Raw genomic sequence first — 25835 nt, 5'->3', positions numbered from 1 at the left:
ATTGGTTAATTCAAATTCAGTAGTTCTTCATTTATCCCATAAAATAAATGGTTGACTGAGTCATTGTGAATAATAACAATTGTAAAATATATTTATATTTTCACATTGCTTACAAAAAAATGTACAAACAGAACATGAAATGTAAAGGCACAGGCGAGTGTGAGGAAGCAAGTGAGAAAAGCAGTCAGTCAAATGTAGAAGAGTACTGCATCCATTTTACACTTCCCCTTCTGCTGTAATCTCATGCCAACAATCAAAGAGGAAGGGTAAGAGTAACCGTGGAACGTTGCGGTCTTCAACACTTGCAATAAAAATTAGAGCAGCAGAGATAGCCCCCTTTTCTTTGTGCACTTTGGTTTTCATCATAACAGTCATAAAATACATTCTAAAGGACATATATTTAACAAATCAACTCCAGTGTTACGGTTTACAATTACAGAATTTCTTCACTGTTTACGTAACATTGAGTTTGTTTTTGGGTCCCAAACTCACAATCGTTTCTTTCGAGTTGATGGAATGATAGAAAAGCACTTCTCAAAACACCTGTACAACATTCACAACTATGGCAGAGAAAGAGCTTTGGCCAGCCGTTCCCAAAACCAGGTCTGCGTGTACGGATTTGTGTAGTCGCACACGGTCAGGAAGCTTAGGATCCTCGGGAACTGTTTTGTCATCGACTTGTAAACAACGGGGATGAGTCGTTTGTTGCGAGCACCTGTCATGGCAGAAGGACACAAAAAGTTTAGTTCTCAAATAAATAAAGTCAAATGGGTACCTTGACTTACGCCAGTAAAATCTTATTTTGTCATGAAACAGCAAGGGAAGGACAGTTATATCCTTTACTGCAATGTCTGTCAGTATATTTAATATAGATATTGATATTCATGCTTGGTATGCATTATTAGTGTTAAATTTTCTACCGTTTCATTTCAACTCTCTGTACATCTTATATTACAAATGCAACTCTGTCAAAGAAGACATGTTTTTTTGACATGTGAGTAAGGCGTCCGGTTGGAATGTTTTTCGGATAAATATTGGAATTGGTAGCTGTCTCAAAAAAAATCCTTATCGGTGGAGCTCTGCTCATTAAGTCAAGATATCAATGAATTGAGTCAAATATGATTTTTTTTTTTTTTAATTTAAAAAAATCACCAGGAGAGAGGCTAAGCGCAAACTTAGTCTGGAAGTCGCAGGCATCACTTTCAATGTATTCATCGGAAATCACAACCACCATCCTCTTACACCTGCACACAGAAGACACACAGTGAAAACCAGGAAAAGTCTAAAAATAATAATTAAAAAAAAAAAAGTATATATATATTAAGGATGCATTACTATCTCACCTCTTCTCAATGAGCTCGCTGGTGATGGTCCACACGCACGATCCGGGTAGGACGTTGCGGTCGAACACGCAAAGCTTCAGCCGGTAGTCCGTCTGCTCCAGCTCTCGGATCATCTCGTGCACGAACGAGATGTCGCTCTTGCAGTAGCAAATGAAAGCATCAAACAGCTCAGGAGCACCTGGAGACAAAAACAGTACAGAGGTGCTCAAACCGTGTGGGTCGTCCAAATCATATTATTAAATTAGCAAACGCTTGAAAAATATTTTCACTGACCTTCCGGATCATCCTCCAGGGTGAGGCCGGAGCCCTCGGGCGTGCGAGGAATGCAGCTGTCCACCTCAGGGACCTGCAGGGGGCGAACGGCCCTTTTCTTCAAACTCTCGTGATACTTCCTCACATCCTCCTCTGGCGGATATACAGACAAAAAAGATAGTAATAGATAGTCTCGCTATTTCGCAGGTTTATAACTATTTTATAGTCCCTGTTTAGTTTGGGTATAAGTCTATCGTTGGCCACTAGAGGGTGGCACACTATTTTGTTGTTTAGTTTTTCAAGCCAAATACTTGCTGGATCCGTCAAAGTGACATTTAATTTTTAATATTAATATAATAAATATATCGCGAATTTTCCCTTTTGCGGGGTGGTCTGGACACGTCCACCCCGATGGAGGGTAGTTCACTGTACTTCGTTTTTCAGCTATCTGCACTTAGTATTTTTTACGTCTTTTTATTTTTCCCCCCTACATTTGAAAAGAGATGTCTGTGCTTTCACATGCAAATGAACTTGTAAACTTTCTCAACTTACAGTTACAAATGATAAAGTCAACCGCGGTTGGTGGAAGTGCTACTCTTTCCATTTGAAACAGGAAGTGCCTCCTAAAGATAATAGAATAGATGATATATACGTATATATATACAGGTATAGATCGATGGATAGATGGATAGATAGATAGATAGATAGGTGGATAGATAGATAGATAGATAGATCAAATGTCACAAAGGTGTACCGATCAGAGGACGAAGGTCTTCCACGACGTCGTTCCTCTCCACTTCCTCCAAGATGGACAACAACTTGCCCACGGTGGCTTCGGTCGAGCACGACTGCCAGTCATGCAAGACCCGTTTCGTGGGGTCGGGGACCTGCTGGTAGTTGATGATCTCCAGGTATGAGAAGCCCATGGCCTCGGCCACCATCGTCCAGTCGGCGGCCACCACTGTGCGCGGGTTCAAGTAAAGGCTCAGCTTCTTCCTGACGGTCATGTTGAGGGCGACCAGAGGGGCGGTGGACAGGTCGTCCGGCACCTCCGAGCAACAGCCTGCCATGTTGTATCTTGACTTTCTTTTTTTTTTTTTTTTTAAACGAGGGCTGCAACATTGCACAACCTACCTGATGGAAAGTGCGTCACGCGTGGGCGGAACAACAAGGCACTCTGCTACAATCGCGCGCACAGCCACGTTTCTAGTAGTTTCACCCTTTCATGTTGGACCAAACTATTAACACCCAAACGTTAAACATACACAACACAGTTATAAACGATTTCTAATGGGAGAAAAAATACTTTTAAGACAACTGTATGTAAATAATAAAAATAGAAAAGTATGCAGAGTTGATTGAATAGCAAAAATGTTGCATTTTTAAAGCATCAATGTTTGTTTATAAGTAATTACATTTTTTTAAAATGATTTCACATATTTTACATGGGCATTTGAGCTATTTCTTGTATCTCATCTCCAAATGATCTGTCTGTTTGAAAAAGCCCCTTGAGCACCGAAGCTTTTGCACCCTTTCTGTGTTGCTTTGCCTGCTGCACATAGTTTTGTTTTCTTCTCACTGTGGGACTTCCTCATATCATCTCCCGCCCCTTTCGTCTCATGCGAGCGTATTTCCTGTAATTGCTGGCCGCACAGATGGGTTATGGAAAAATGTGATTTCAACAAAAAAAAATAAATATGAAGACAAGCCCCTGAAATACAGCACCATTTAATATGTAAGAAACCAGTTTGAATGGGAGCATAACTTAAAACAGTATATGTAACAGAAGAAGGCAAAAAAAAAAAACGGTTGCCGTTGTGGTGGCTGGTATTGACCCAAGCTCACAAGTTTTTGCTTCTGGAGAAATAGAAATCAATGCCTCTGTCGCCGTGCTGTTTGGGGGTGTGAGACGGACCTTTTCTGCCTCTTGGGTACGGCCCGGCACCATTCTGAAAAATAATAAAAGTGAGTCAACATGCTTGGTGAACAAAGGGCTTTAAAGTCACCTTTGTATCAATCTTATAGAGCTATATGGCAAGAAGGTGAAGGAGAAGGAAAAAGTAGTGTTTTATATCGGTTACATTTTCACATTTTACATGACATTAGTGGTATAAAGGTTAAGCAGAGAGAACTATAAAGCAACAACTCCATGCATCTAGATTGTACAAAACCATGAACCCATGTTAAATAAACAAACGTATCCAGTAGTTAAAATTACTCCACAGAAATGAGACTTAGCTGAATTATTAGCAAGCATACTAGCCTAAATATCATACTTTATTTTTGACAGTGTATACAAAGTGCATTCAAAAGGTTATGTGAGCCCAACATTGATAGGTTTCTACTTCCCATTTTAATGGTCTGGTGACAAGACTGCTACATTAGCTTTTTAGCGAGTCTGTTTAAGCGCTGTTACTGCTTTTGCTTTGACAGGTTTTCTACTTGCCGTTAGCTTGAGAGGACAGCTCGCCGCTATCGAGCAGTTTTGTTAGGATCATAAGGCAAGTTACGATTTGAATCTTTTCTCACTGCTGTGGCACATGAGTCCCATCTGACTGACCTGTTTCTTGCCAACGTGTCGGCTCCATTCAGGCGCCAGGACGACAGGGTTGGGGTAGGTCTCACCTAGGATGACGTCGGCGCGCGACAGCGCCGCCTTGCTGAGGGTCCACGGCGTGTGCACGTCAGCCCCCCGGACTTTCTGCAGCTCGGGCAGCCAAAGCCGAACGTAGTCGCCCTAAGGGTGAGCATTGGGGTTGGAATCAAGAAGAATCAATAGTAATAATTATTCAGTGAATGTGTTCATCAAGCATGCATTGTCACGTTTGTTTTAGCACACCCATGCACTTTAAATACATGAAAACGTATTAAAACACACTTAAAATCACATTGTAGACTTAATTGAACACAAACAAAAATGTACGAGTTTAAAGTACATGCTCTACTATACTATAAATCGCAGGTTTTCACGATATCGCCGGTATTTCCGTGATAACTTTCAAATCTAAAATCTGCCAGACAGCTGGAAGCTGTGGGTCACTGAACGTACGTTACTGTCGTAGTCCAGTCCTTGCTTGACCATGTTGAACTTCCTGTTCTCCCGGGGGTCATTTCCAATGCCCGCGCTGTACAGCCAGTTGCCATAGTTACTGCAGACGTCATGGTCAATCTGCGGGAGGACATTTGCATGAAGTTTGATTACAGAAGTGCTATTGACATAAAGGGGAAGGTGGGCCCTAAGTAAAAAAAAAAAAAAAAAAGGAATTAAAATGAGAAATGAAGGAACAATAACGTTGTATTTCTGACAAACCTATTGTAAAAGGATTCAAGTACATGTATTTGTCAGTCAATGAAAAATAACTATTACTTCATTTTTCAACACTAAATGCAATGTGAAAGCATGAAAGAATTACCAAAAGGTACTCAAAGTACTCGGCTCCCATCCTCCAGTCAAGGCCCAGGTCCTTGGTGAGGAAGCTGGCAACGTTTTGGCGCCCTCTGTTGGACATGAAGCCCGTCATGGCCAACTCCCTCATGTTGGCGTCCACGAAGGGGACACCTGTACGTCCCTCTGGACACATACAGTAAATAAAAACTTTCTATGAATATTTATACATACAACCATGGTCAAGCACTCATAACTCTGCATTGGAGCTGTGCAAACCTTTCCATGCGTTGAAAAGCGTCATGTCTGTCTTCCAGGGAATGGTTTTGTCCTGAAGTCCTAAAAAAAAAAAAAAAAAAAAAGAGAAAACAGAATCAGACACTTCAAAAGTTGAACAATTTGGATTTCAACCAAATGTTTCTTGGACAATATGGCTCCAAAGTCATACAAACATTTTTATTTTTCTTCTTTTTTTTTTCTGCAACACCTTAAGATGGTACCAAAGCCCTGTCTAATAACGAAAGCCGTATAATAATTGTTGTCAAGAAAGCATGTTGAAGTGATTCATCTTGACTAAGAGACAAGCTTTGTATGTCAGGGCGGAGCTGGTTTTAACCTGGCTTGTTAAAATGTTACGTAAAACATTGCCTGTCGCATTAATAATGGTTTGATCAATTCCCTTTACATTATTACCGATAGGAATTAAAAAAAAACTTAAATGAGAACAACATTCACCTTTGACTTGAAACAGACGATTTCCATATTTGAGCGCTACGAACTTGAAGTAATCACGCCACAAGAGCTCAAAAATGACCCTGTAATTGAAATGAAATGGTGAGAAAACGTACATACAATCCTCCTAAATCATGTAAAAAGATCAACTGACCAATATGTGCTCTGATTGGCCGTTCGCTCCCTCTCGTATCGGCGTATCTGATGATAAATGTACCTTGGTGAAATGCAGCCCATGGCCAGCCTACAGAGGGCCCGGCACAGCTTATTAAAAGACAGCTTATTTCTATTTCAAGATTTAATTGACACAGAAATAACACTCACCAGGGCGCAAATTTGGTGGAATAGTCCACGCCCACCAAGCCGTTACGTGTCTCCTTGTAGGCTGCGACCGCATCCTGAGAAAAGACAAACGTTTCCTTAAAAGCCGATACATTTACATGTTGTTGTAAAATGAGCTTACCGTGTCCCAGAAATAATGCTGAAGTCTGCGCAGCGCCTGACTTTCACCGCCAGTGCATGGAAAAGCAGAGCGAGGGTCATTCAAAGGCTCTGGAAAATAAACGTCAAAATGACTATTTTATTCATTTTGTTAATTTATTAAGATCTTTTTTCATTACTACTTTATGAAATCACATTTAGGAATTCGACTCATCCATATGCACAGACAAACTATTTTGATCTTTTATTTTAAACTTGTTTGTTTCAAAAATAGACTGTCGCTACTCACCTGTCTGCTCCAGGTCCGCTGCGGTGGGAATGTCGCCCTCCTGAAGCCCCCCAGGAAGAGGCTTCAGCAGGTCCGGGGTCGGCAACTCAGGCCTGACCTGACTCTTGGATTCCACTTCCTTCCTAAACTGAGTGTAAACATCTGGCAGCCTGACAAATGGAGTGAAATGAATGTACAAGAGCCATGCTATGCTGACCTTTGTTTTTCCGATAACAAATCAAATACAGCAATGTAATTAGGCAAAACAAACCTAAGTCATTTACAGAAATTAAAAAAAAAATCACAATAATTGGAATGGCAATTAGAATTGCAATTGATATTTAAGTAAGCTATATTATATATCAAAACAAATATTTTGGGGAAAACAAAACTTTAATATAAAAACAAATGTTATTTAACACTACATATTTATCCCAACACATTTTTTTTTTTTTAACGACCACTAATGTGGACTGAGATATTTTTTATTCAAGCTTGTTATTTATTGCCAACAAATTAAAGAAAAATATATACCGCCCATTCTGGAAATTATTTATCTGCGTGCGCATGCGCACGCACGTCAAGCAAAGTCTCACCTGGAAATGTGTTGGAACGGCAGATCGTCTCGGTGGTACAGCGTGGACCCCCAGCAGGTGCGCACTTGGACCTTCATACGTGCGCACACGTCCTTGACACCTTTCTCCACACTCAGCTCTTCGGAAGTTGCCTGATGGAAAAGTTATAATACCAGTAAGTACGACGCTGCTGCTAATGCTAATGCTATTCGAGGGTGCGAACGAACCTCTTGGTGGAAAGCGACGAAGCTGACAGAGCCCAGTTGCTGGATGAGGTCGGCCACGACTTCTTCTGGCTTGCCCAGTCTTATTACCAGGTTGCTGTTTAACACGCACGCACACAATGTTCTACCTGTAGCTGTTAAATGTTTAACCATCATTTAACAAGGCAGCAAGTAAGATTTGATTGACTTTGCTGGTTAACTATAAACAGCACCACGTCCATTGAACTGGGGCAAATTATCTAAAAAAACAATTCGTTCAATCCTTTACATTCCTTTTTTTTTTTTAAATACAATTAAAGTAAAAAAAAAAAACACCTTTATACTACCTCTGCCTCAATTTAAGATTGGAAAAATACTCAATCTACAGTAGTTTAGGCAGAAATTACCTGCCCCTCTTCACCAGCGTGTTCCTGAGATCTCGGATGCTGTCCAGCAGAAAGCGTAGGCGAAAAGGTCCCGTCTTTGGCAGGTTGTACTTGTACGTTCCCACATAGTGTCTGGGGTCAAAGCAGTACAGTGGCACGACGTGATCGGCGTGCTTCTGAGCAAAGTGGAACACCTACACGGGGGGAGGAAATACACAATTCACGATCACTTATGTTTTTCATTGATTTTGGAATTGCCCATTTTCTAATGAATTATAGAAAGTTATATCAACCACATCCTTTTGCTTTGAAGGCGTTTCTTGGCCTCATTGACTATCCACTTGCAAGAGAAGTGTTATTCCTATTTTTTTAATAAATGTTCTTGTTTCTTTGCATTATTTTTAAGTCTCTTGCGTCCTGTGGCTTTAAATATTGATGTCGTACAGGATTGTGGGTAATAGATCTCCCTTTCTTTCGTAAAGGTTGGCCGGACATAACCTTTGCTAAATTAGGTGGCTTAAAGGGCGCATCCAGGCACCTTTCCCAAGCATTTGGAGAATTCGAACGATGCTATCCCCCAGTTACTCGCGGGTCGTTTCGCTCGGCTAGGATAAGGAAATTTCCAAAGCAAAGACGAGAATCCAGAAGTTTCATTGCGTTGTTGAGCCACGTGAAATAGAGACGCGAAGCTCGTCAACAAGCCAACATCAATGGTATTAAAGTTAACATTTCCCATGGTTTAATATTAAAGGTTAGTCACTTATATTTTAGATTGACCAGATTAGTCAATTTACGTAGATGAGAGCCATTTTATTGTGAAAGTGTATCCGGAACTTCCAGCTGCTAGCTAACGAGCAAAACAGTGCAACGTCGACAAAACAGTGCCAAAAATGTTCCTAAAACATGAACAAAGAAAAAGCTTACCACACTAAAACATTAACAACAAGTAAAACTAAACCTAACGTCCACATTTTCACATGACGTAGACGTAAATGAGTTCTTACCTCATTGTCGTGGATTCGTAAATCGTTTCTTAATAAACATATTATCGTGCGGGAGGCAGACATGATCGAGCGTCGATAGGTACCGAATCGAACCAAAATAAGAACTGGTTCCGAAACAATAAACAAAGGTAAGTCAAGTCAGCCTCGCCACCGGTCTCACACGGTCTCGTACGGCCACGCTCTGGTTGAGGAGTCGGTCACGTTGTAACGCGGTTGTATAACATTACACTTTCATAAGGTTTTTTTTTTTTTGTTTTGTTTTTTTTAAACTCAAATTTTTGAATGCATTTATTATATTTAGAGACACGTTCCACGGTATGGTAATTGGATCAGTGATTTTAGACTTTTGTTTTTTTAATCCGAGTTGTTTTGCAGCCTTGGTCATTATTATTTATAGTAAGGGGCCAGCATGGTGAATCGTGTTTGTATGTTGTGCACACTTGCACGCGTTTTCTTCTCCAAAGACTGAAAATTGTGCATGCATGTGCAAATGCCAGGTCCGTAACTGTCGCAATTTCGCAATTTTTTTCAGGTTGACTTCTGGCAGTTCGCCCGGGGCGTTGAGCGAGCTTCGTCATACATGAACGTTTTGCCATGCGCTTGACATGTCAGAGTGTTACGTCGGCACCCACCGCCACTGACAAAATGTGATAACTACATGATTTACTATTTGCTTAATATTTCACTATATGAGGAGGAAAAGTGGTACATAATTTTGTACTCAATGGCTCTTTTACTCGAGAAACATGCAACAAAACGTCCTCCCCCGGATATTAAGGACACCATGTGTTGATATTTTATGATTACAATCCTCTTCTCCTGTGCTGCGGCTCATCATTTAAAGAACCTTTATCAGATTTGGCTTACCGGCAGACTTCCCTGCAGAATTCCCATGCACGTTTTTATGGAGCATAAAGTGCTCCGAGAATTGTCCCTTGTTACTGACCAACTGGATTTTGTCCTTACGGGATAAAGACATTAATAAATTACCACAGTTTGGACTCTTGAAAAAAATAATCATCAGCGGTTCTCTTGACTTATTTTAGGAATGAAACAGCAGGTGGCAGTTGAATGATTATCATTGGGATTGAAAAGCTTTTCCTTTGCAAGTTGTCCTGCAGTCCAGCGGGCGCTTCACCATGAGCACCTTCACACAAGTCCTCGAGGAGATCGGCGAGTTCGGCTTATTCCAGAAGCGCCTAGTGGCCGCTTTGTTCATCCCCAACATCTTCGTCGCCTTCGACATCATCGGCCAGGCCTTCACGAGCGTGCACTTCCCAAACTACTGCAACACCGACTGGATCCTGGATCAAGTGGATGCCAACCTGACCGCGGAGAGGCAGAAGGAGCTCACCATCCCCGTGAGTTCCCATGGAAGCTTCGAGAGCTGCCTCATGTTCACGCCGGTCGACTCCGACCTGGAGACCATCGAGCTGTACGGCCTGAACGCAACCACGGGCTGCCTCAATGGATCCAAGTTTGAGGTGCCAACTGGGGAGTCCAGCATTGTAACAGAGGTGAGAGGGGGAGACTCACCATGACGGTGGACTTCACTCACCCGTTTTTGTCATTTAAGTTCACCAACAACTTATTTTTGCTCTTCGCTTCAACCATCAGTTTAATCTGGTGTGTGATAGGAGGACGTTCATTGAGGCATCTCAGTCTATTTACATGGCCGGGCTTCTGATTGGGTCCTTTGTGTCGGGCACCATGGCCGATAGGTGACTATGGCGAATTAATTTTGTGAATGTGACCAATGCTCCCATTCTGTAATTGCATTTTTGTTAGGTTTGGTCGCCGCGTTGTGGTCCTGCTGGTCCATCTTCTTCTTCTTCTGTTTGGCGTCAGTGCTGCGTTCTCTCCCAACGTCTACGTTTATATTGTTCTCAAGTTCCTGTGTGGCGTGTCCGTGGCGGGGATCCTCGCCAACTCATTCGTGATAGGTGAGTGTCGTGTGGCCAGAACACTGCCATTAGGTTTGCATCCCAACATCATTTCCCATAAGGCCACCATTTCTTTTTAAACTTAATTTCAGTCTTGTGTTTCACTGAAGGTGGCGAATGGTGCGAGTCGTCCAAATTTGCCTTCTGCACCATCGTCTGTCAGAGTTCTTATCCCATCGGTCTGGCTCTGTTGTCTGGTATCGCCTATTTGATCCGTGACTGGAGGATCCTCCAAGTGGCCCTCTACAGCCCTCTTCTTGTTGTCCTGGCCATATTTTACTGGTTGGTACTATTCCATGACACTTGGGCACTCATTTACAACATTTGAGTGAGAAAATACAAAATAGTTCAACTAATTCACAAACCGTACCTTTGAACCCGCCAGGATTCTCCCAGAATCGGCTCGCTGGCTCATCACTCAAGGCAGGAAGGAGGACGCCATGAAGGAGGTGCGCAGAGCGGCAAAAGTCAACGGGAGGGAAGTGTCGCAAGAGCTGTTGGACAAGGTTGAACACCAACACTAACATCAACCATCATTTATACCTCACATTCATAGAAACCAAATAAATAGGGCATTAAAAAGCAACATGAATGATTCACTCGCACATTTGCATACACTGGGATCGGGTAAATTAAGTTCCTGTCACAAATGACAAAAGCTTTACTATTTATGTTGATATTACCGATATCATCTGCTATCTTCGTATGTCCTCTAAAAAGTGCAGTGTTTTAATAAAAAAAAAATATGCAGGAAATATAATATCCTAATGATATTTGTGTTCAGATGGAGGCGGATAAAATGCCAAAGAGAGGCAGCATGGCGGACATCTTCAGGATACCGTATCTCAGAAAACGAACCCTCATCTTGGCCTACCTCTGGTGAGGATTGAACACCTAACAGCACACCGCTCCACATGAGAGATAAAGAAAGAACGAGTAGTCTTCAATGTGCACAACAGGTTTGCAATCAGCATGATGTACTACGGTCTGAGCCTGAACGTTGGCAACTTCGGACTGAACATCTACCTGACGCAGTTGGTCTTTGGCCTGGTGGAGATTCCCGCCCGTCTGGGTTCTTTGCCGATCATCGGGCGCTACGGCAGGCGTCGGTGTGAGGCCCTGCTGTCAATGTTTGCAGGGGCCACTTGCCTCGCCATCATCGCCGTGCCCAAAGGTAAGATGAACGCGCAACCGACTTACACAATTGTACAATACAAAATTTGAAAAGTAGTTATTGTTTTTATCCCAACAAGAACTAACTTTAAAAATGTTCTTGAAAATATTATACTTTTGATTTTATGAATATATAACTTTAATCTCTAAATCATGAGATTTTTTTGGGGGTAAAAAATTACTTTCAAAAATACCACAGCGCTCGACTGTACATCTCCGGCAAATCCACCATAGCCAACTGCCTTTGTGTCATCAAAACCTGGATGAAACAGTAATAAAACAGAACTCCTTATATGACTTCATCTTGAAAGTGTATGACATTTTTCTTGAAAATATACAAGTCTAAAAAAGATACGACTAATTTAAATATGACTTTTCAGCTAGAAAATACTGTATACTGTACATACTATATAATTCTAGAAAATAAGATTCTTCCGATTTATTTCAGACCTTCCTGTCGTTGTGACGGTCATAGCCATACTTGGGAAATTTGCATCTACTGCCTCCTTCACCATCGTGTATGTTTACACAGCAGAACTGTACCCCACCACGCTAAGGTAGGCAACCTCCAAGATTTCATTTGGTTTTTATGCAGGAAGTGAAGTGGTTTAAAAGCCTTGTTGGCTTTTTGTGTATTTCTAGGCAGAGTGGTGTAGGTCTGAACGCAGTGTGCGCTCGCGTGGGAGGCATCCTGGCCCCTCTGATAAGGCTGCTGGGCGTCTACCATGATTCCATCCCCATGTTGGTGTACGGCATCATACCTGTTGTTGGAGGGGGCCTCTGCCTGCTGCTGCCAGAGACCCTCAACGTCGAACTTCAGGACTACGTCCAACCAAGGTAAGTTGATGAAGCCTACAAAAGTAAAGTACAGATTTTTCTCAAAACGTCTTTTTTTTTTTTTTTTTAAATTTAGGAGGTCTGACGATTATCGCCAGTTATCAAGATCTGGCATTACATTAAGACGAAAAGAAGACACTTTCCTGACCGTCATCCCAGGGACCGGGGAGGCTGCTTTATCTCAGTCTGGGGGATGCTAATCCACACAGATAACACCAGAATTATGTCTTCTCCTGAACAAGTGTCACAAGACTAGAAGAAGTGTAAATGCTTTGTTTGTGTTCACAAAGCAACAGAACAATGAAATAATGAACCTTCCTGTCTGTGATGTCAGTAGAACCCTACGAAATATTGTTAACGTGTTTCATGTCTGGGTGCAAACTATGTGGTTCTACAACTTCTTTTCGAGGCAAGTGCAAATAATGAAATTGAATACAGCAGTGTTTCAAGCAACATGTATGAAGGAATCGTTTGAATTCGACTGTGATGTCTTAGTCAAAACACTGGGCGGTGCCACATTGTGAATTGGCACGAAGAAGAACATTGAATGAAAACTGTAGCATTGTGTGCTGACTACTAAGCTGTAAATAAAATGACTAAAGAAATACAAGACTGATTGTTAAGAAATACAACACCAATCAATCCCAAATGTCTGGTTCAGGCCCAGACAGCAACACGCGCCCAATGTGAAAGTCTTTGCGGCAATAAGTCTTTCATCTGCGGTGATTGGAGTGCACTGAAGCTAGATGCTAATGCTAACAGCATTTAAACTTAATATACACTTTTCAAAACACACTCTAAACAGAGTTGAACACAAAAACGCTTACCTTTAAAAATGAGTATACCAAATGCAAACTAGAGGCTTAATGTTCTGTCTATATCTGTGAAATGCATCATCAATAAAATGGCTCAGGCCAATGTTAAACTACCACTTAGCAAGGGGACATATAGTCAAGTTAAATTTGACTGACTTTGCTGCTTAACTGGAAACCTGTGCACGTTGTGGCCACAGGTGCTAAAGGCCGACGTGCAGCAGAATTCTGTTGATTTTCAGTACAAGTGAAGTTGAGGTTGGGTGGGGGTGTGGTGGATATGCATATAAAAATAGCACTATCAAATTACAGCAATCTCTCACTGGTCACAGGTGATAGGGAGCGAGACGTGACGCAAATATTGACAAAACACTTGTAATTGCCAACATCCCAGTTTTGTTTTATAATGCGTGGTCTATTAATATTTTATACTGTTGACATACAGTACTCCATTGGACAACCACCTCTGGGTGGATTGTACACTGGAAAGGCTCCACCCCATTTTCACTCCGCCTACCATGCGCACTGCAAAACGAAACATTCTGTTCCCGCGGCTGTCTAATTGCAGCATCTTGTAAATATCTAGCTGTCACATTATACAGTTTGGTGCATATGTATTTGCATTTTCGGGCAACTGGAAATACAGACGTCAACAAGCCAACCTCCGCTGGAATAAAAGCTAAAATTTTCCAGGCTTAAAAATATTGTACCAAGATGGTGGCTTCATAGTAATTTTGCATGGCTGAAAAGTATTTTATTGTGAAAGTGCATGCTGGAACTTGCCGCTGCCCGCTAGCGAGAAAATGACAGCAAAACCAGTTTGTAAAACAACGCACAACGAAATAGTTCTCACAACGCTTACCACAAAAAAACATTCCAAGTAGGCGTACTCTAAATGTGACGTCCAGTTTTGAACCTAAATGAGCCTTTCTTACGACATTGTCGTGCGTTCGCAAATCGCGCGTTTCTACATAAAAAAAAATGTAGTGCGGGAGGCAGACAGGACCAAGCGTCGATAGTTACAAAGTCGAACCACAACAAGAACCGACTACGAGACAGAAACACAGCGGTCAGTAAAGGCAGCCTCGTCCCCAGTCTGACGCTGTGTTATGCGGCTAAGCTTTGGTTGAGGAGTCGGTCGCGTTGTTCCAGCAACACTTCAGATCTTTTTCTTAAAAGAGCCACCCCAACTCAATTTTTTCCAATGGATTCATGTTGACATAATATCCACAGACAAATTCCAAGGTAATGTTGTGATTTGCAAACTATATGCTTAATTTTGTTCATCCAAAATTCGTTTGCAGTCTGGCTAAAGCTTTTAATATTTAACATTTCTTGTGATGGGGCAGCATGGTGAATTGGGTTGTCTTTTTCGCCATACTTGCTTGGGGTTCCTTCTTTGAAGACTCAAAATTGTGCGTATTTGCAAATGCTGTGACATTGCAGGAGGTCCACAAAATCTAAAATTGTTCTAGTAACTGGGAAAACAATTCGAATCCAAGAGCACCAAGAAACATTCCATCCACATACATCAGTTGTTGTCGGAAGGTAGTGTTAGGAGCAGACTATCGCCTCAAACCAACCGATCAAGGCAGATTGTTGCCACAGAAAGCCAAGGTTCTGTTCAGGCTATCTTCCATAGAGGATGTTTTTCCTTGTCTATGCTGTCAGCTGGTTGCTCATGTGGGATTTCAGTTGGTTTTCTTGTATACGGTATTTACAGTATGTATGAGGAGTGGGGTTCTTAACCTCTTCAGTGCAAAAAGTGCCTTGAGATCATTTCTGTTGTGAATTGACAGTAGATAAATAACGGACACCTGACTCTGCTTGAACCTTTCTCAAAAGTGGGGTTTTGTGACATTTTTGTTTGTTCATTGGTCCACCACATCGGGTATGGAAGGGTTTCGGACCTTTTGTCCTTGCATGATAAAGATGTTAATAAATGACTACAGTTTGGACTCAAACAAAATAATTATAATCTTGTATGGCAGTTGTCAGCGGTTCGCCAACTTATTTTAAGACAGGAATGAAGCAGCTGATGTGCAAGATAAAAACACATCAGTTAAATCATTACCGTTGGGATTGAAAAGGATTTCCCTGGCACGTTGTTCTGCAGTCCAGCGAGCGCTTCATCATGAGCACCTTCGCGCACATCCTCGAGGAGATTGGCGAGTTCGGCTGCTTCCAGAAGCGCTTGGTGGCCGCTTTGTGGATCCCCAGCATCTTCGTCGCCTTCGACAACATCAACCAGGTTTTTGTCGGTCTCAATTTCCCAAACTACTGCAACACCGACTGGATCCTGGATCGGGTGGATGCCAACCTGACCCTGGAGAGGCAGAAGGAGCTCACCATCCCCGTGAGTTCCCATGGAGGCTTCGAGAGCTGCCTCATGTTCACGCCGGTCGACTCCGACCTGGAGACTATCGAGCTGTACGGACTGAACGCGACCACGGGCTGCCTCAATGGATCCAAGTTTGAGGTGCCAACTGGGGAGTCCAGCATTGTGACAGAGGTGAGAGGGGGAGACTTAGCCGTTTTTGTCAATTAAGTTCACCAACAACTTATTTTTGCTCTTCACTTCAACCATCAGTTTAAACTGGTGTGTGATAGGAGGACGTTCATTGAGGCGTCTCAGTCTATTTACATGGCCGGACTTCTGATTGGGTCCTTTGTGTCGGGCACCGTGGCCGACAGGTGACTATGGCGAATGCCACAGTGTCCACCCGCTATATCACAAAGTCTTTTGTGGAACATATAGCGGATGTGAAAGTCCACAAAGCCTGGTTCAAATGCCAGGAATTTGTGATACAGTGGAATCTCGATTTTAAGGACCCTAAACACACAAATTTAGACGGACAGAAAGTTGTGTCCAGTCCGCCCAAAACGCCCATTTGTCAAAGTCTGTCGGTTCCAGAATTGGCCAAAGTTGTTTATTAGTGCTGTAGCGCAATCAACAGAAATTGGTACAGGCAGACATGCCTCCGTGTCAGCCATGATGGCAGGGGCAACATTGATATTAGCTTAGCATCGTCGCAGGCACGCTGCTCAAAAGGATTGTGACATATCTGCCCATTCATCACCCTTTGCCACAATTAGTCCTTTAAACTGAGGCTCCACTGTATCCACTTATTGTCCTCATTACAATTTGCAGAAACACTGTTTATTAATTTAGTTAATGTGACCCATTCTCCCGTCTTGGAATTGCATTTTTGTTAGGTTTGGTCGCCGTATTGTGGTCCTGCTCGTCCATCTTCTTCTTCTTCTGTTTGGCGTCAGTGCTGCGCTCTCTCCCAACGTCCACGTTTATAATGTTCTCAAGTTCCTGTGTGGCGCGTCCGTGGCGGGAATCGTCGCCAACTCATTCGTGATAGGTGAGTGTCGTGTGAACAGAACACTGCCATTAGGTTTGCATCCCATCATTTTCCACAAGGACACCATTTCTATTCAAACTAAATTTCAGTCTTGTGTTTCACTGAAGGTGGCGAATGGTGCGAGTCGTCCAAATTTGCCTTCTGCACCATCGTCTGTCAGAGTTCTTATCCCATCGGTCTGGCTCTGTTGTCTGGTATCGCCTATTTGATCCGTGACTGGAGGATCCTCCAAGTGGCCCTCTACAGCCCTCTTCTTGTTCTCCTGGCCATATTTTACTGGTTGGTACTATTCCATGACACTTGGGCACTCATTTACAACATTTGAGTGAGAAAATACAAAATAGTTCAACTAATTCACAAACCGTACCTTTGAACGTGCCAGGATTCTCCCAGAATCGGCTCGCTGGCTCATCACTCAAGGCAGGAAGGAGGACGCCATGAAGGAGGTGCGCAGAGCGGCAAAAGTCAACGGGAGGGAAGTGTCGCAAGAGCTGTTGGACAAGGTTGAACACCAACACTAACATCAACCATCATTTATACCTCACATTCATAGAAACCAAATAAATAGGGCATTAAAAAGCAACATCAATGATTCACTCGCACATTTGCACACACTGGGATCGGGCAAATTAAGTTCATGATGGAAAACTTTCAATTGCTTGGATCCTAGGCGTGTAATGAAAATCAGTTTTGGTTTAAAAGACGCGAGTGCATCAACTCAAAGATATCCTCACACCTTATAAGTTCATATTTCACTATATCCTGTCACAAATCACCCAAAGCTTTACTATTTATGGTGATATTGCCAATATCATCTGCTATTTTCATCTGTTCGCTAAAAAGTGCAGTGTTTTAATTAAAAAAAAAAAAAAATGCAGGAAATATAATATCCTAATGATATTTGTGTTTAGATGGAAGCCGATAAGACGCCCCCCAACAGGGGCAGCGTGTTGGACATCTTCAGGATACCGTATCTCAGAAAACGAACCCTCATCTTGGCCTACCTCTGGTGAGGATCGAACACCTAACAGCACACCGCTCAACATGAGAGCTAAAGAAAGAACGAGTAGTCTTCAATGTGCACGACAGGTTTGCAATCAGCATGATGTACTTCGGTCTGAGCCTGAACGTTGGCAACTTCGGACTGAACATCTACCTGACGCAGTTGGTCTTTGGCCTGGTGGAGATGCCCGCCCGTCTGGGTTCTTTGCCGATCATCGGGCGCTACGGCAGGCGTTGGTGTCAGGCCCTGTTGTCAATGTTTACAGGGGCCACTTGCCTCGCTATCATCGCCGTGCCCACAGGTAAGATGAACGTGCAACCGGCTTACACAATTGTACAATACAAAATTTGAAAAGTAGTTATTGTTGTTTTTATCCCAACAAGAACTAACTTTAAAAATGTTCGTGAAAATATACTTTTGATTTGATGAATATATGACTTTAATCTCTAAATTATCTGATTTTTGGGGTCAAAAATTACTTTCAAAAATACCACAGCGCTCTTGTCATAACTCAACTCCAACCTCATCTCTACTCCACCCAGCTTTACGAAACACTTCAGTCTGGATTCCGTTCACACCGTAACAGAAACAGCACTCCTTAGACTCCAATGTGCTTGCCACGGACTCTGGTACCATTTCCATCCTCCTCCTTGACCTTCCTTTCGCATTTGATACTATTAATCACACCATCCTCCTCCACTGTCTCCAGTCTACTCTGGCAGAGCATTCCTCTGGTTCATCTCCACCTTTCTGACTATCATCACTTTGTCTCTGTCAACAACTCCAAATCCCACACTTCCTCAGTCAGCCATGGAGTTGCCCTAGGTTCGATGCTCAGCCTCCTCTTGTTCAAAATTTACATGCTCCCCCTCGGTCAAATCATTCTTCACCATGGATTTCATTTTCACTGCTACTTCCGATGATACTCGACTGTACATCTCCGGCAAATCCACCATAGCCAACTGCCTTTGTGTCATCAAAACCTGGATGAAACAGTAATAAAACAGAACTCCTTATATGACTTCATCTTGAAAGTGTATGACATTTTTCTTGAAAATGTACAAGTCTAAAAAAGATATGACTAATTTAAATATGACATTTCAGCTAGAAAATACTGTATACTGTACATACTATTTAATTCTAGAAAATAAGATTCTTCCGACTTATTTCAGACCTTCCTGTCGTTGTGACGGTCATAGCCATACTTGGGAAATTTGCATCTACTGCCTCCTTCACCATCGTGTATGTTTACACAGCAGAACTGTACCCCACCACGCTAAGGTAGGCAACCGCCAAGGTTTCATTTGTTTTTTATGCAGGAAGTGGTTTAAAAACCTTGTTGGCTCTTTGTGGATTTCCAGGCAGAGTGGTGTAGGTATAAACTCCGTGTCGTGTCGCGTGGGCGGCATCCTGGCCCCTCTGATAAGGCTGCTGGGCGTCTACCATGATTCCATCCCCATGTTGGTGTACGGCATCATAAGTGCTATTGGGGGGGGGCTCTGTCTGCTGTTGCCAGAGACCCTCAACGTCGAACTTCAGGACCACGTCCAACCAAGGTAAGTTGATGAAGCCTACAAAAATAAAGTACAGATTTATCTCAAAACGTCTTTTTTTTTTTTAAATTTAGGAATTCTGACGATTATCACCAGTTATCAAGATTTGGCATTCCCTTAAAACAAAAAGAGGACACTTCCCTGGCCGACTTCCCAGCGACGGAGGAGACTGGTTTATCTCAGTCGGGGGGATGATAACTCCCACAGATAACACCAGAATTACATCTTCTCCAGATCAAGCGTCACAAGACTACAAGAACTGCAAATGTTTTCTTTGTGTTCACAAAGCAACAAAACATTGAAAAAATGAAACCTCCGGTCTGCGATGTCATAGAACCCTACGAAATATTGTTAATGTGTTACATGTCTGGGTGCAAACTATGCGGTTGTACAACTCCTATTCGAGGCAAGTGCAAAGAATTCAATTGAATACAGCAGTGTTTCAAGCAACATGTATGAACGAACTGTTTTAATTCAACTGTGTCTTTGTCAAAACACTGGGTGAGGATGCAAGAAAAGGCACGAAGAAGAACATTGAATGAAAACTGTAGCATTGTGTGCTGACTACTAAGCTGTAAATAAAATGACTAAAGAAATACAAGACTGATTGTTAAGAAACACAACACTAATCAATCCCAAATGTCTGGTACAGGCCAAGACAGCAACCCGTGCCCAATGTGAAACTCTTTGCGGCAATCAAAGTCTTTCATCTGCGGTGATCAGCGTGCAATGAAGCTAGATGCTACTGCTAACAGCATTTAAACTTAATATACACTTTTGTAAATATATTGTAAACCAGAGACGGGCATTCCGTCACGGGTGCGGAACGGTCCGTCCCGGACGGAGGACGGGGGACGACAAGTTTTAAAAAAGGGACGGACTAAGCAAAGGCCGAAGGTGGACTTTAGTCCGACCCACTAATCGTTCCCTCAAGTTCATCTCAACATACTTGGCGAAATGGGCAAACGACAAAAATTGCCTCCGAACGCTTCAAACGCGCCACTAGTTACCCAACTGTGCAGGAGATTTTTCAACAGGATATATAGCGCGAATTCTACTAATACGAAGAATGTAAAAACATACCAGGTATAAAAAGTTCCTTGCTCACAGTCCTCCAAGCCCGGTCTCTTTTTTTTGTTTTTTTGTTCCGGTAGTGGTAGCACACATCAGCTGTTGTTGGAAGATGGTGTTGGGAGCAGCACTTGGTTTTCTTATATATGGCATTTACAGTATGTATGGTATGTATGAGTAGTGGGGTTCTTAATCTCTTCAGTGCAAAAAGTACCTAATAATAATAATTTCTGTTGTGAATTGACAGTATACTATATAATAAAACTGACCTGACTCTACTTGAACCTTTCTCAAAAGTGGGGCTTTGTGACATTTCTGTTTGTTCATTGGTCCACCACATCGGGAATGGAAGGGTGGCCAATTGGATTTTGTCCTTGCATGATAAAGATGTTAATAAATTACTACAGTTTGGACTCAAACAGAACAACTATAATCTTGTATTGCAGTTGTCAGCAGTTCGCCGACTTATTTTAAGACAGTAATGAAACGGCAGATGTGCACGATAAAAACACACATCAGTTTAATCATTAACGGTGGGATTGAAAAGGATTTCCTTGGCACGTTGTTCTGCAGTCCAGCGAGCGCTTCACCATGAGCACCTTCGCGCACATCCTCAAGGAGATCGGCGAGTTCGGCTGGTTCCAGAAGCGCCTGGTGGCCGCTTTGTGCATCCCCAGCATCTTCGTCGCCTTCGACACCATCAGCCAGGTTTTTGTCGGTCTCAATTTCCCAAACTACTGCAACACCGACTGGATCCTGGATCGGGTGGATGCCAACCTGACCGCGGAGAGGCAGAAGGAGCTCACCATCCCCGTGAGTTCCGATGGAAGCTTCGAGAGCTGCCTCATGTTCACGCCGGTCGACTCCGACCTGGAGGCCATCGAGCTGTACGGACTGAACGCGACCACGAGCTGCCTCAATGGATCCAAGTTTGAGGTGCCAGCTGGGGAGTCCAGCATTGTGACAGAGGTGAGAGGGGGAGACTTAGCCGTTTTTGTCAATTAAGTTCACCAACAACTTATTTTTGCTCTTTGCTTCAACCATCAGTTTAATCTGGTGTGTGACAGGAGCACATTCGTTGAGGCGTCTCAGTCTATTTACATGGCTGGGCTTCTGATTGGAGCCTTGGTGTCAGGCGCAACTGCCGACAGGTACAACTATCGCAAAAACTCCGGTGTCCACCCGCTATACCACAAATTCTTTTGTGGATTGTAAAAGAAATGTAAAAAGTCTACACACCCTGGTTCAAATGCCAGGATTTTATGATACAGCGGAACGTTTGATTTCATGGATCCCGAACTAATGGACTCTGGATTTAACAGAACCAAAATAGTGTCTAGTCCACACAAAACGCTCACTTGTTAAAATCTGTTAGTTCAAAAATTGGTCTACTTGTACAACATACACACGTTTCCAGATTATGCTGCCGTTGTCACAGTTATACACTACAGAATAGAGGCAGTTCACAGATGTAACTACATGGCGGCCACGTTGGCAGGGGCAACAGTCCCATCAAAGGCTAAGGAAAGCATGGATATTAGCTTCCCCCAATTAGTCTGTTAAATTGAGGTTCCACTGTACTTACTGTCCTCACCACAATTTGCAGAAATACTGTATATCAATATTGTAAACGTCTCCAACGTTGCAATATTTTGTACTTTGTTAGGTTAGGGCGGCGCGTTGTGGTCCTGCTCGCCCATCTTCTTCTTCTCTTGTTTGGCGTCAGTGCTGCGTTCTCTCCCAACGTCTACGTTTATATTGTTCTCAAGTTCCTGTGTGGCGTGTCCGTGGCGGGTATCCTCGCCAATGCATTTGTGATAGGTGAGTGTCGTGTGGCCAGAACACTGCCATTAGGTTTGCATCCCAGCATCATTGATTGCAGTCTTGTGTTTCACTTAAGGTGGCGAGTGGTGCGAGTTTGCCTTCGTCACCATCGTCAGTCACAGTTTTTATCCCATCGGGCTCATGATATTGTCCGGTCTCGCCTATTTGATCCACGACTGGAGGATCCTCCTATTGGCTCTCTACAGCCCTCTTCTTGTTGTCCTGGCCATATTTTACTGGTTGGTACTATTGCATGACACTTGGGCACTCATTTATAATATTTGAGTAAGAAGAAACAAAATAGTAAAATTTACAAGCCGTACCTTTGAACCCGCCAGGATTCTCCCAGAATCGGCTCGCTGGCTCATCACTCAAGGCAGGAAGGAGGACGCCATGAAGGAGGTGCGCAGAGCGGCAAAAGTCAACGGGAGGGAAGTGTCGCAAGAGCTGTTGGACAAGGTTAACACCAACACAAACATCAAACTACATTCATACCTTAAATTCATAAAAACCAAATAAATAGGGCATCAAAAAGCAACATGAATGATTCGCTCGCGCATTTGCATACACTGGGACCGGGCAAATTCGGTTCATGGATGGAATACTTTTAAAACCGAATCGTTCCACTTTTATATGAACCTACCTTGGATCGTATCGAGATACGTGTCCAAAGATACACCCGCACATTGTAAGTAAATATTTCACTACAGTATGCCTGTCACAAATCTGGGTGATTTGACAATTTTTCTATTAAAACACATACTACCAAGATCTGCTATTTTCATCTGTTTGCTAAGAAATGCAGTGTTTCAGTTCAAAAATAAAAATTCAGGAAATGTATCCTAATGCTATTTGTGTTTAGATGGCGGCGGATAAGATTCCCAAGAGAGGCAGCATGTTGGACATCTTCAGGATACCATATCTCAGAAAAAGATCGCTCATCATGGGCTACGTCTGGTGAGGATTTAACACCTAAAAGTGCACTGATCGCACATGAGAGATAAAATGATGAGAATTCTTCAATGCATACAACAGGTTTGGAATCTGCCTGTTGTACTACGGCCTGAGCCTGAACGTTGGCAATTTCGGACTGAACATCTACCTGACGCAGATGGTCTTTGGCCTGGTGGAGATCCCCGCCCGTCTGGGTTCTTTGCCGCTCATCGGGCGCTTCGGGAGGCGTCGGTGTGAGGCCATGTTGTTATTGTTTGGAGGGGCCACCTGCCTCTCCATTATCGCCGTGCCCAAAGGTAAACTGAACACACAAGCGACTTCAATTTTATAACAATATAATATTTGAAAAGCAGTTATCGTTGTTTTTATCTTAACAAATGACTACTTTCTTCAAAATATTAGACTTTATTTTGTAGATATCTTAATTTAATCTCAAAAGTATGAAATTTTTTGTTGAGAAAAATATCGTTGCTGTCCTGATAAAAACACTTATGTCCTTTTTTTCTTTTTATTGTGATAGTACTACTTTAATCCCAAAAGTACTGTTTACGACATTGTATCTAATTTTTTTAAATACATCTGACTTAAATTTAAGAAACTCATGACTCAACAAGGAAATACATGACTTAAATTTTGAAATGACAGTATACTTAAAAAAAATCCAATAAATATCTGACTTTATTTGAAACATTTACAACTAAAGTGAAAAAATATCAGACATACTCAAAAATATGAGTTTTATTTTTAAAACAATGCAATTTTTTCTGCTTTTTTCTTGGGAATATCTTATTCTAATCTAAAAAAAAGAAATGCATGGCTTTATCTAAAAAAAATGTAAATGTTACTATTTTAAAATCTAAAATACAACATTTTATATTGAAATATGACTTTTTTTTCATATAATTTTATGAAATTAATCTCTAAAATAGGATCTTAAAATGATGCAACTTTTTTTCTTGGAAATATACAAGACGTTCAAAATCTGGCAAATGATTTTTCTGAAAATATTACTTATTTTGAAAGTATATGACTTTTTTTCTTGAAAATATACAACTTATTTCTCTAAAAGTTTTTTTTTTTTAGAAAAGTAGTTTTTACATTTTTTACATACAAATTAAGTCAAAAAATATACATACATGTAACGCTGACTGTTCATCGAGAAAATACTATAAGCCTACTATTTAATGCTTGAAAACATACAATCTTTTATTTTGAAAATACCACTATTTTTTCTCCATTTTTTCTTCTAACATAAGTATTTGTGATGTTTCTCTCGATTTATTTCAGACCTTCCTGTCGTTGTGACGGTCATAGCCATACTTGGGAAATTTGCGTCTACTGCCTCCTTCACCATCGTGTATGTTTACACAGCAGAACTGTACCCCACCACGCTAAGGTAAGGTAGGTAACCTTAAAAGTGTATGCAAGAAGTGAAGTGGTTACAGATTTGCTACAGAATATTGTTGGTTTTTGCGTGTTGCTAGGCAGAGTGGCGTAGGTCTGAACTCCATGTGGGCTCGTGTGGGAGGCATCCTGGCCCCCCTGATAAGGCTCCTGGGCGTCTACCATGATTCCATCCCCATGTTGGTGTATGGCATCACATGTGCTATTGGGGGGGGGCTCTGTCTGCTGCTGCCAGAGACCCTCAACACTGAACTCCAGGACCACGCCCAGCTAGAGTGAGTTAATGAGCCCTACGAAAACAACAGCAAGACTAATGATTTTTTTTTTTTCCGCCCAATGTTTTTTTTTTTGTTTTTATTCAGGAGGATTGACAAGGCATACGAAGAGAATGGAGAAAAACAAGGCAAAAGCACGGCATTGTAGTTGATATGGACAATTACAGGCGCTTGCTTCATTGTCATGGTAACACATGTTCCTCAACGCAGAGCGCCAGTGGATTTTGTCAATATGTTTTGTAACAATTCTCATGATTTATAATTTGAAAAAAAAAATGTTAGGGCTTGTAGGCACAACACCCTTTACAGGTGAGAACAGCCAGTGCCCGAAAAGTTCTGAAACGTTCCAAAACATGGACAGTCAAATTAAGTTCAGTTCTGTCAAGATTATACTGCATTTTACATTCATCCTAAAATTTCACCTAAAAGACAAATATCCATAACTTTAAAATTCTTACACACAAAGTGCGCTTGATTTTCACACAGTGTTAGTATTTTGTACATTATGCCCATTTTGTGGCCACCTATTTGCATTTTGTGCTCATGTTATATCTACAGTGTGGCCATGCCATCTCTAGTACTCCGTAGACACCGTATATGATATTTGCCATGTATATATTTTATACACTCCTGTTTGTATTGAGTTTTTAATTGCTGGAATGCAGTATTAGGGTCTATGCCTGCCCATCAAGTGTGAAATGAATAAACTAAGTCTTTGGATAATCCTGAAAATGTCTCCGTTTTGCACTTCCACCCCAACTATGTAACTGTAAAGCTAATTTACATAATAATTGCCCACACATCGAATTTCACCGCCCATGACATGATCACTATCTGAAACACTGTCATGAACGAGCATATTAATAGTGCTATTCAATTATAATCATCTCCCACTATTCACAGGAGACAGGGACCTAGCCATGATGCAAATAGTGAAAAAAAAACAAGTACACTAGTGATTTACACCATTCTAAAACATTTTTATACTGTCTATATTATTAGTTTATACCATAAACATACCAAAAA

The 25835-nt window shown here is 41.9% G+C and overlaps 5 protein-coding genes across 24 annotated transcripts in view; 3 read left to right on the top strand and 2 right to left on the bottom strand.

The window, feature by feature from the left end:
* Nucleotides 1–63: 63 nt before the first annotated feature.
* myd88 (MYD88 innate immune signal transduction adaptor) lies at nucleotides 64–3171 on the bottom strand. Its single transcript, XM_086020541.1, has 5 exons — nucleotides 2350–3171; nucleotides 1617–1748; nucleotides 1344–1521; nucleotides 1153–1244; nucleotides 64–715 (listed from the first exon to the last, which is right to left on the bottom strand). The coding sequence occupies exons 1-5, from the start codon at nucleotides 2663–2665 to the stop codon at nucleotides 561–563; spliced, it is 873 nt and encodes a 290-aa protein (XP_085876667.1). The 5' UTR covers nucleotides 2666–3171; the 3' UTR covers nucleotides 64–560.
* Nucleotides 3172–3307: 136 nt separating this feature from the next.
* cry-dash (cryptochrome DASH) overlaps nucleotides 3308–25835 on the bottom strand; it is a 45061-nt gene continuing 22533 nt past the window's right edge. For 4 of the 11 annotated variants that reach the window (XM_086020516.1, XM_086020521.1, XM_086020522.1 and 1 more), the window contains 19 exons: nucleotides 23279–23431; nucleotides 22500–22623; nucleotides 19064–19299; nucleotides 17093–17216; nucleotides 12467–12557; nucleotides 10903–11026; nucleotides 7607–7779; nucleotides 7224–7317; nucleotides 7018–7148; nucleotides 6443–6591; nucleotides 6176–6264; nucleotides 6037–6110; nucleotides 5867–5956; nucleotides 5716–5795; nucleotides 5260–5319; nucleotides 5009–5166; nucleotides 4645–4764; nucleotides 4156–4332; nucleotides 3308–3544 (listed from right to left, as the gene is read on the bottom strand). In XM_086020516.1, coding sequence (XP_085876642.1) covers nucleotides 3437–3544; nucleotides 4156–4332; nucleotides 4645–4764; nucleotides 5009–5166; nucleotides 5260–5319; nucleotides 5716–5795; nucleotides 5867–5956; nucleotides 6037–6110; nucleotides 6176–6264; nucleotides 6443–6591; nucleotides 7018–7148; nucleotides 7224–7317; nucleotides 7607–7779; nucleotides 10903–10947 — 1548 coding nt within the window. In that variant the 5' untranslated portion in view covers nucleotides 10948–11026; nucleotides 12467–12557; nucleotides 17093–17216; ... (1 more) ...; nucleotides 22500–22623; nucleotides 23279–23431 and the 3' untranslated portion in view covers nucleotides 3308–3436. Of the gene's footprint in view, nucleotides 3545–4155; nucleotides 4333–4644; nucleotides 4765–5008; nucleotides 5167–5259; nucleotides 5320–5715; nucleotides 5796–5866; nucleotides 5957–6036; nucleotides 6111–6175; nucleotides 6265–6442; nucleotides 6592–7017; nucleotides 7149–7223; nucleotides 7318–7606; nucleotides 7780–8589; nucleotides 8796–10902; nucleotides 11793–12466; nucleotides 12558–12660; nucleotides 12887–17092; nucleotides 17217–17881; nucleotides 18712–19063; nucleotides 19300–22499; nucleotides 22624–23278; nucleotides 23432–25835 lie in introns of those variants that run through there. The other 7 variants (XM_086020519.1, XM_086020523.1, XM_086020525.1 and 4 more) reach the window with 7 other exon arrangements.
* On the top strand, nucleotides 8041–13161 carry LOC147127300 (solute carrier family 22 member 13-like). Of its 4 annotated transcripts, none has more exons than XM_086020500.1 (11): nucleotides 8041–8298; nucleotides 9700–10106; nucleotides 10207–10310; nucleotides 10378–10532; nucleotides 10643–10814; nucleotides 10918–11038; nucleotides 11317–11411; nucleotides 11492–11706; nucleotides 12154–12262; nucleotides 12348–12542; nucleotides 12619–13161. In XM_086020500.1, the coding sequence occupies exons 2-11, from the start codon at nucleotides 9729–9731 to the stop codon at nucleotides 12740–12742; spliced, it is 1668 nt and encodes a 555-aa protein (XP_085876626.1). In that variant the 5' UTR covers nucleotides 8041–8298; nucleotides 9700–9728; the 3' UTR covers nucleotides 12743–13161. The 4 variants fall into 4 exon arrangements, with proteins under 4 accessions (XP_085876626.1, XP_085876624.1, XP_085876623.1 ...); XM_086020498.1 differs by having other exon boundaries at nucleotides 8041–8717; XM_086020497.1 differs by having other exon boundaries at nucleotides 8041–9236.
* LOC147127299 (solute carrier family 22 member 13-like) lies at nucleotides 13903–20717 on the top strand. Of its 5 annotated transcripts, none has more exons than XR_015084226.1 (11): nucleotides 13903–14599; nucleotides 15471–15866; nucleotides 15945–16048; nucleotides 16571–16725; nucleotides 16833–17004; nucleotides 17108–17228; nucleotides 17637–17734; nucleotides 17815–18029; nucleotides 18271–18357; nucleotides 18438–19009; nucleotides 19090–19136. XR_015084226.1 is itself a non-coding variant. In XM_086020502.1 (11 exons), the coding sequence occupies exons 2-11, from the start codon at nucleotides 15489–15491 to the stop codon at nucleotides 19474–19476; spliced, it is 1668 nt and encodes a 555-aa protein (XP_085876628.1). In that variant the 5' UTR covers nucleotides 13905–14423; nucleotides 15471–15488; the 3' UTR covers nucleotides 19477–20717. The 5 variants fall into 5 exon arrangements, 3 of the variants coding, with proteins under 3 accessions (XP_085876629.1, XP_085876628.1, XP_085876627.1); XM_086020502.1 differs by lacking the exon at nucleotides 18271–18357 and adding an exon at nucleotides 19356–20717 and having other exon boundaries at nucleotides 13905–14423; nucleotides 18901–19009; nucleotides 19090–19284; XM_086020501.1 differs by lacking the exon at nucleotides 18271–18357 and adding an exon at nucleotides 19356–20716 and having other exon boundaries at nucleotides 13905–14599; nucleotides 18901–19009; nucleotides 19090–19284.
* On the top strand, nucleotides 20798–25489 carry LOC147127298 (solute carrier family 22 member 13-like). Of its 3 annotated transcripts, XM_086020504.1 has the most exons (10): nucleotides 20798–21321; nucleotides 21400–21503; nucleotides 22019–22173; nucleotides 22253–22415; nucleotides 22515–22635; nucleotides 23039–23133; nucleotides 23212–23426; nucleotides 24418–24526; nucleotides 24615–24809; nucleotides 24897–25489. In XM_086020504.1, exons 1-10 carry the CDS (start codon nucleotides 20944–20946, stop codon nucleotides 24955–24957), a joined length of 1596 nt encoding a protein of 531 aa, XP_085876630.1. In that variant the 5' UTR covers nucleotides 20798–20943; the 3' UTR covers nucleotides 24958–25489. The 3 variants fall into 3 exon arrangements, with proteins under 3 accessions (XP_085876630.1, XP_085876631.1, XP_085876632.1); XM_086020505.1 differs by lacking the exon at nucleotides 24897–25489 and having other exon boundaries at nucleotides 24619–24766; XM_086020506.1 differs by lacking the exon at nucleotides 24897–25489 and having other exon boundaries at nucleotides 24418–24531; nucleotides 24615–24742.

This window comes from Filicampus tigris, chromosome 21 (assembly GCF_054856515.1).
Source record: "Filicampus tigris isolate MCC_2025a chromosome 21, RoL_Ftig_1.0, whole genome shotgun sequence".
NCBI classification, from domain to species: Eukaryota; Metazoa; Chordata; class Actinopteri; order Syngnathiformes; family Syngnathidae; genus Filicampus; species Filicampus tigris.
The sequence above is the reverse complement of the archived record's forward strand: the minus strand, read 5'-3'. Positions and strand labels throughout refer to the sequence as shown.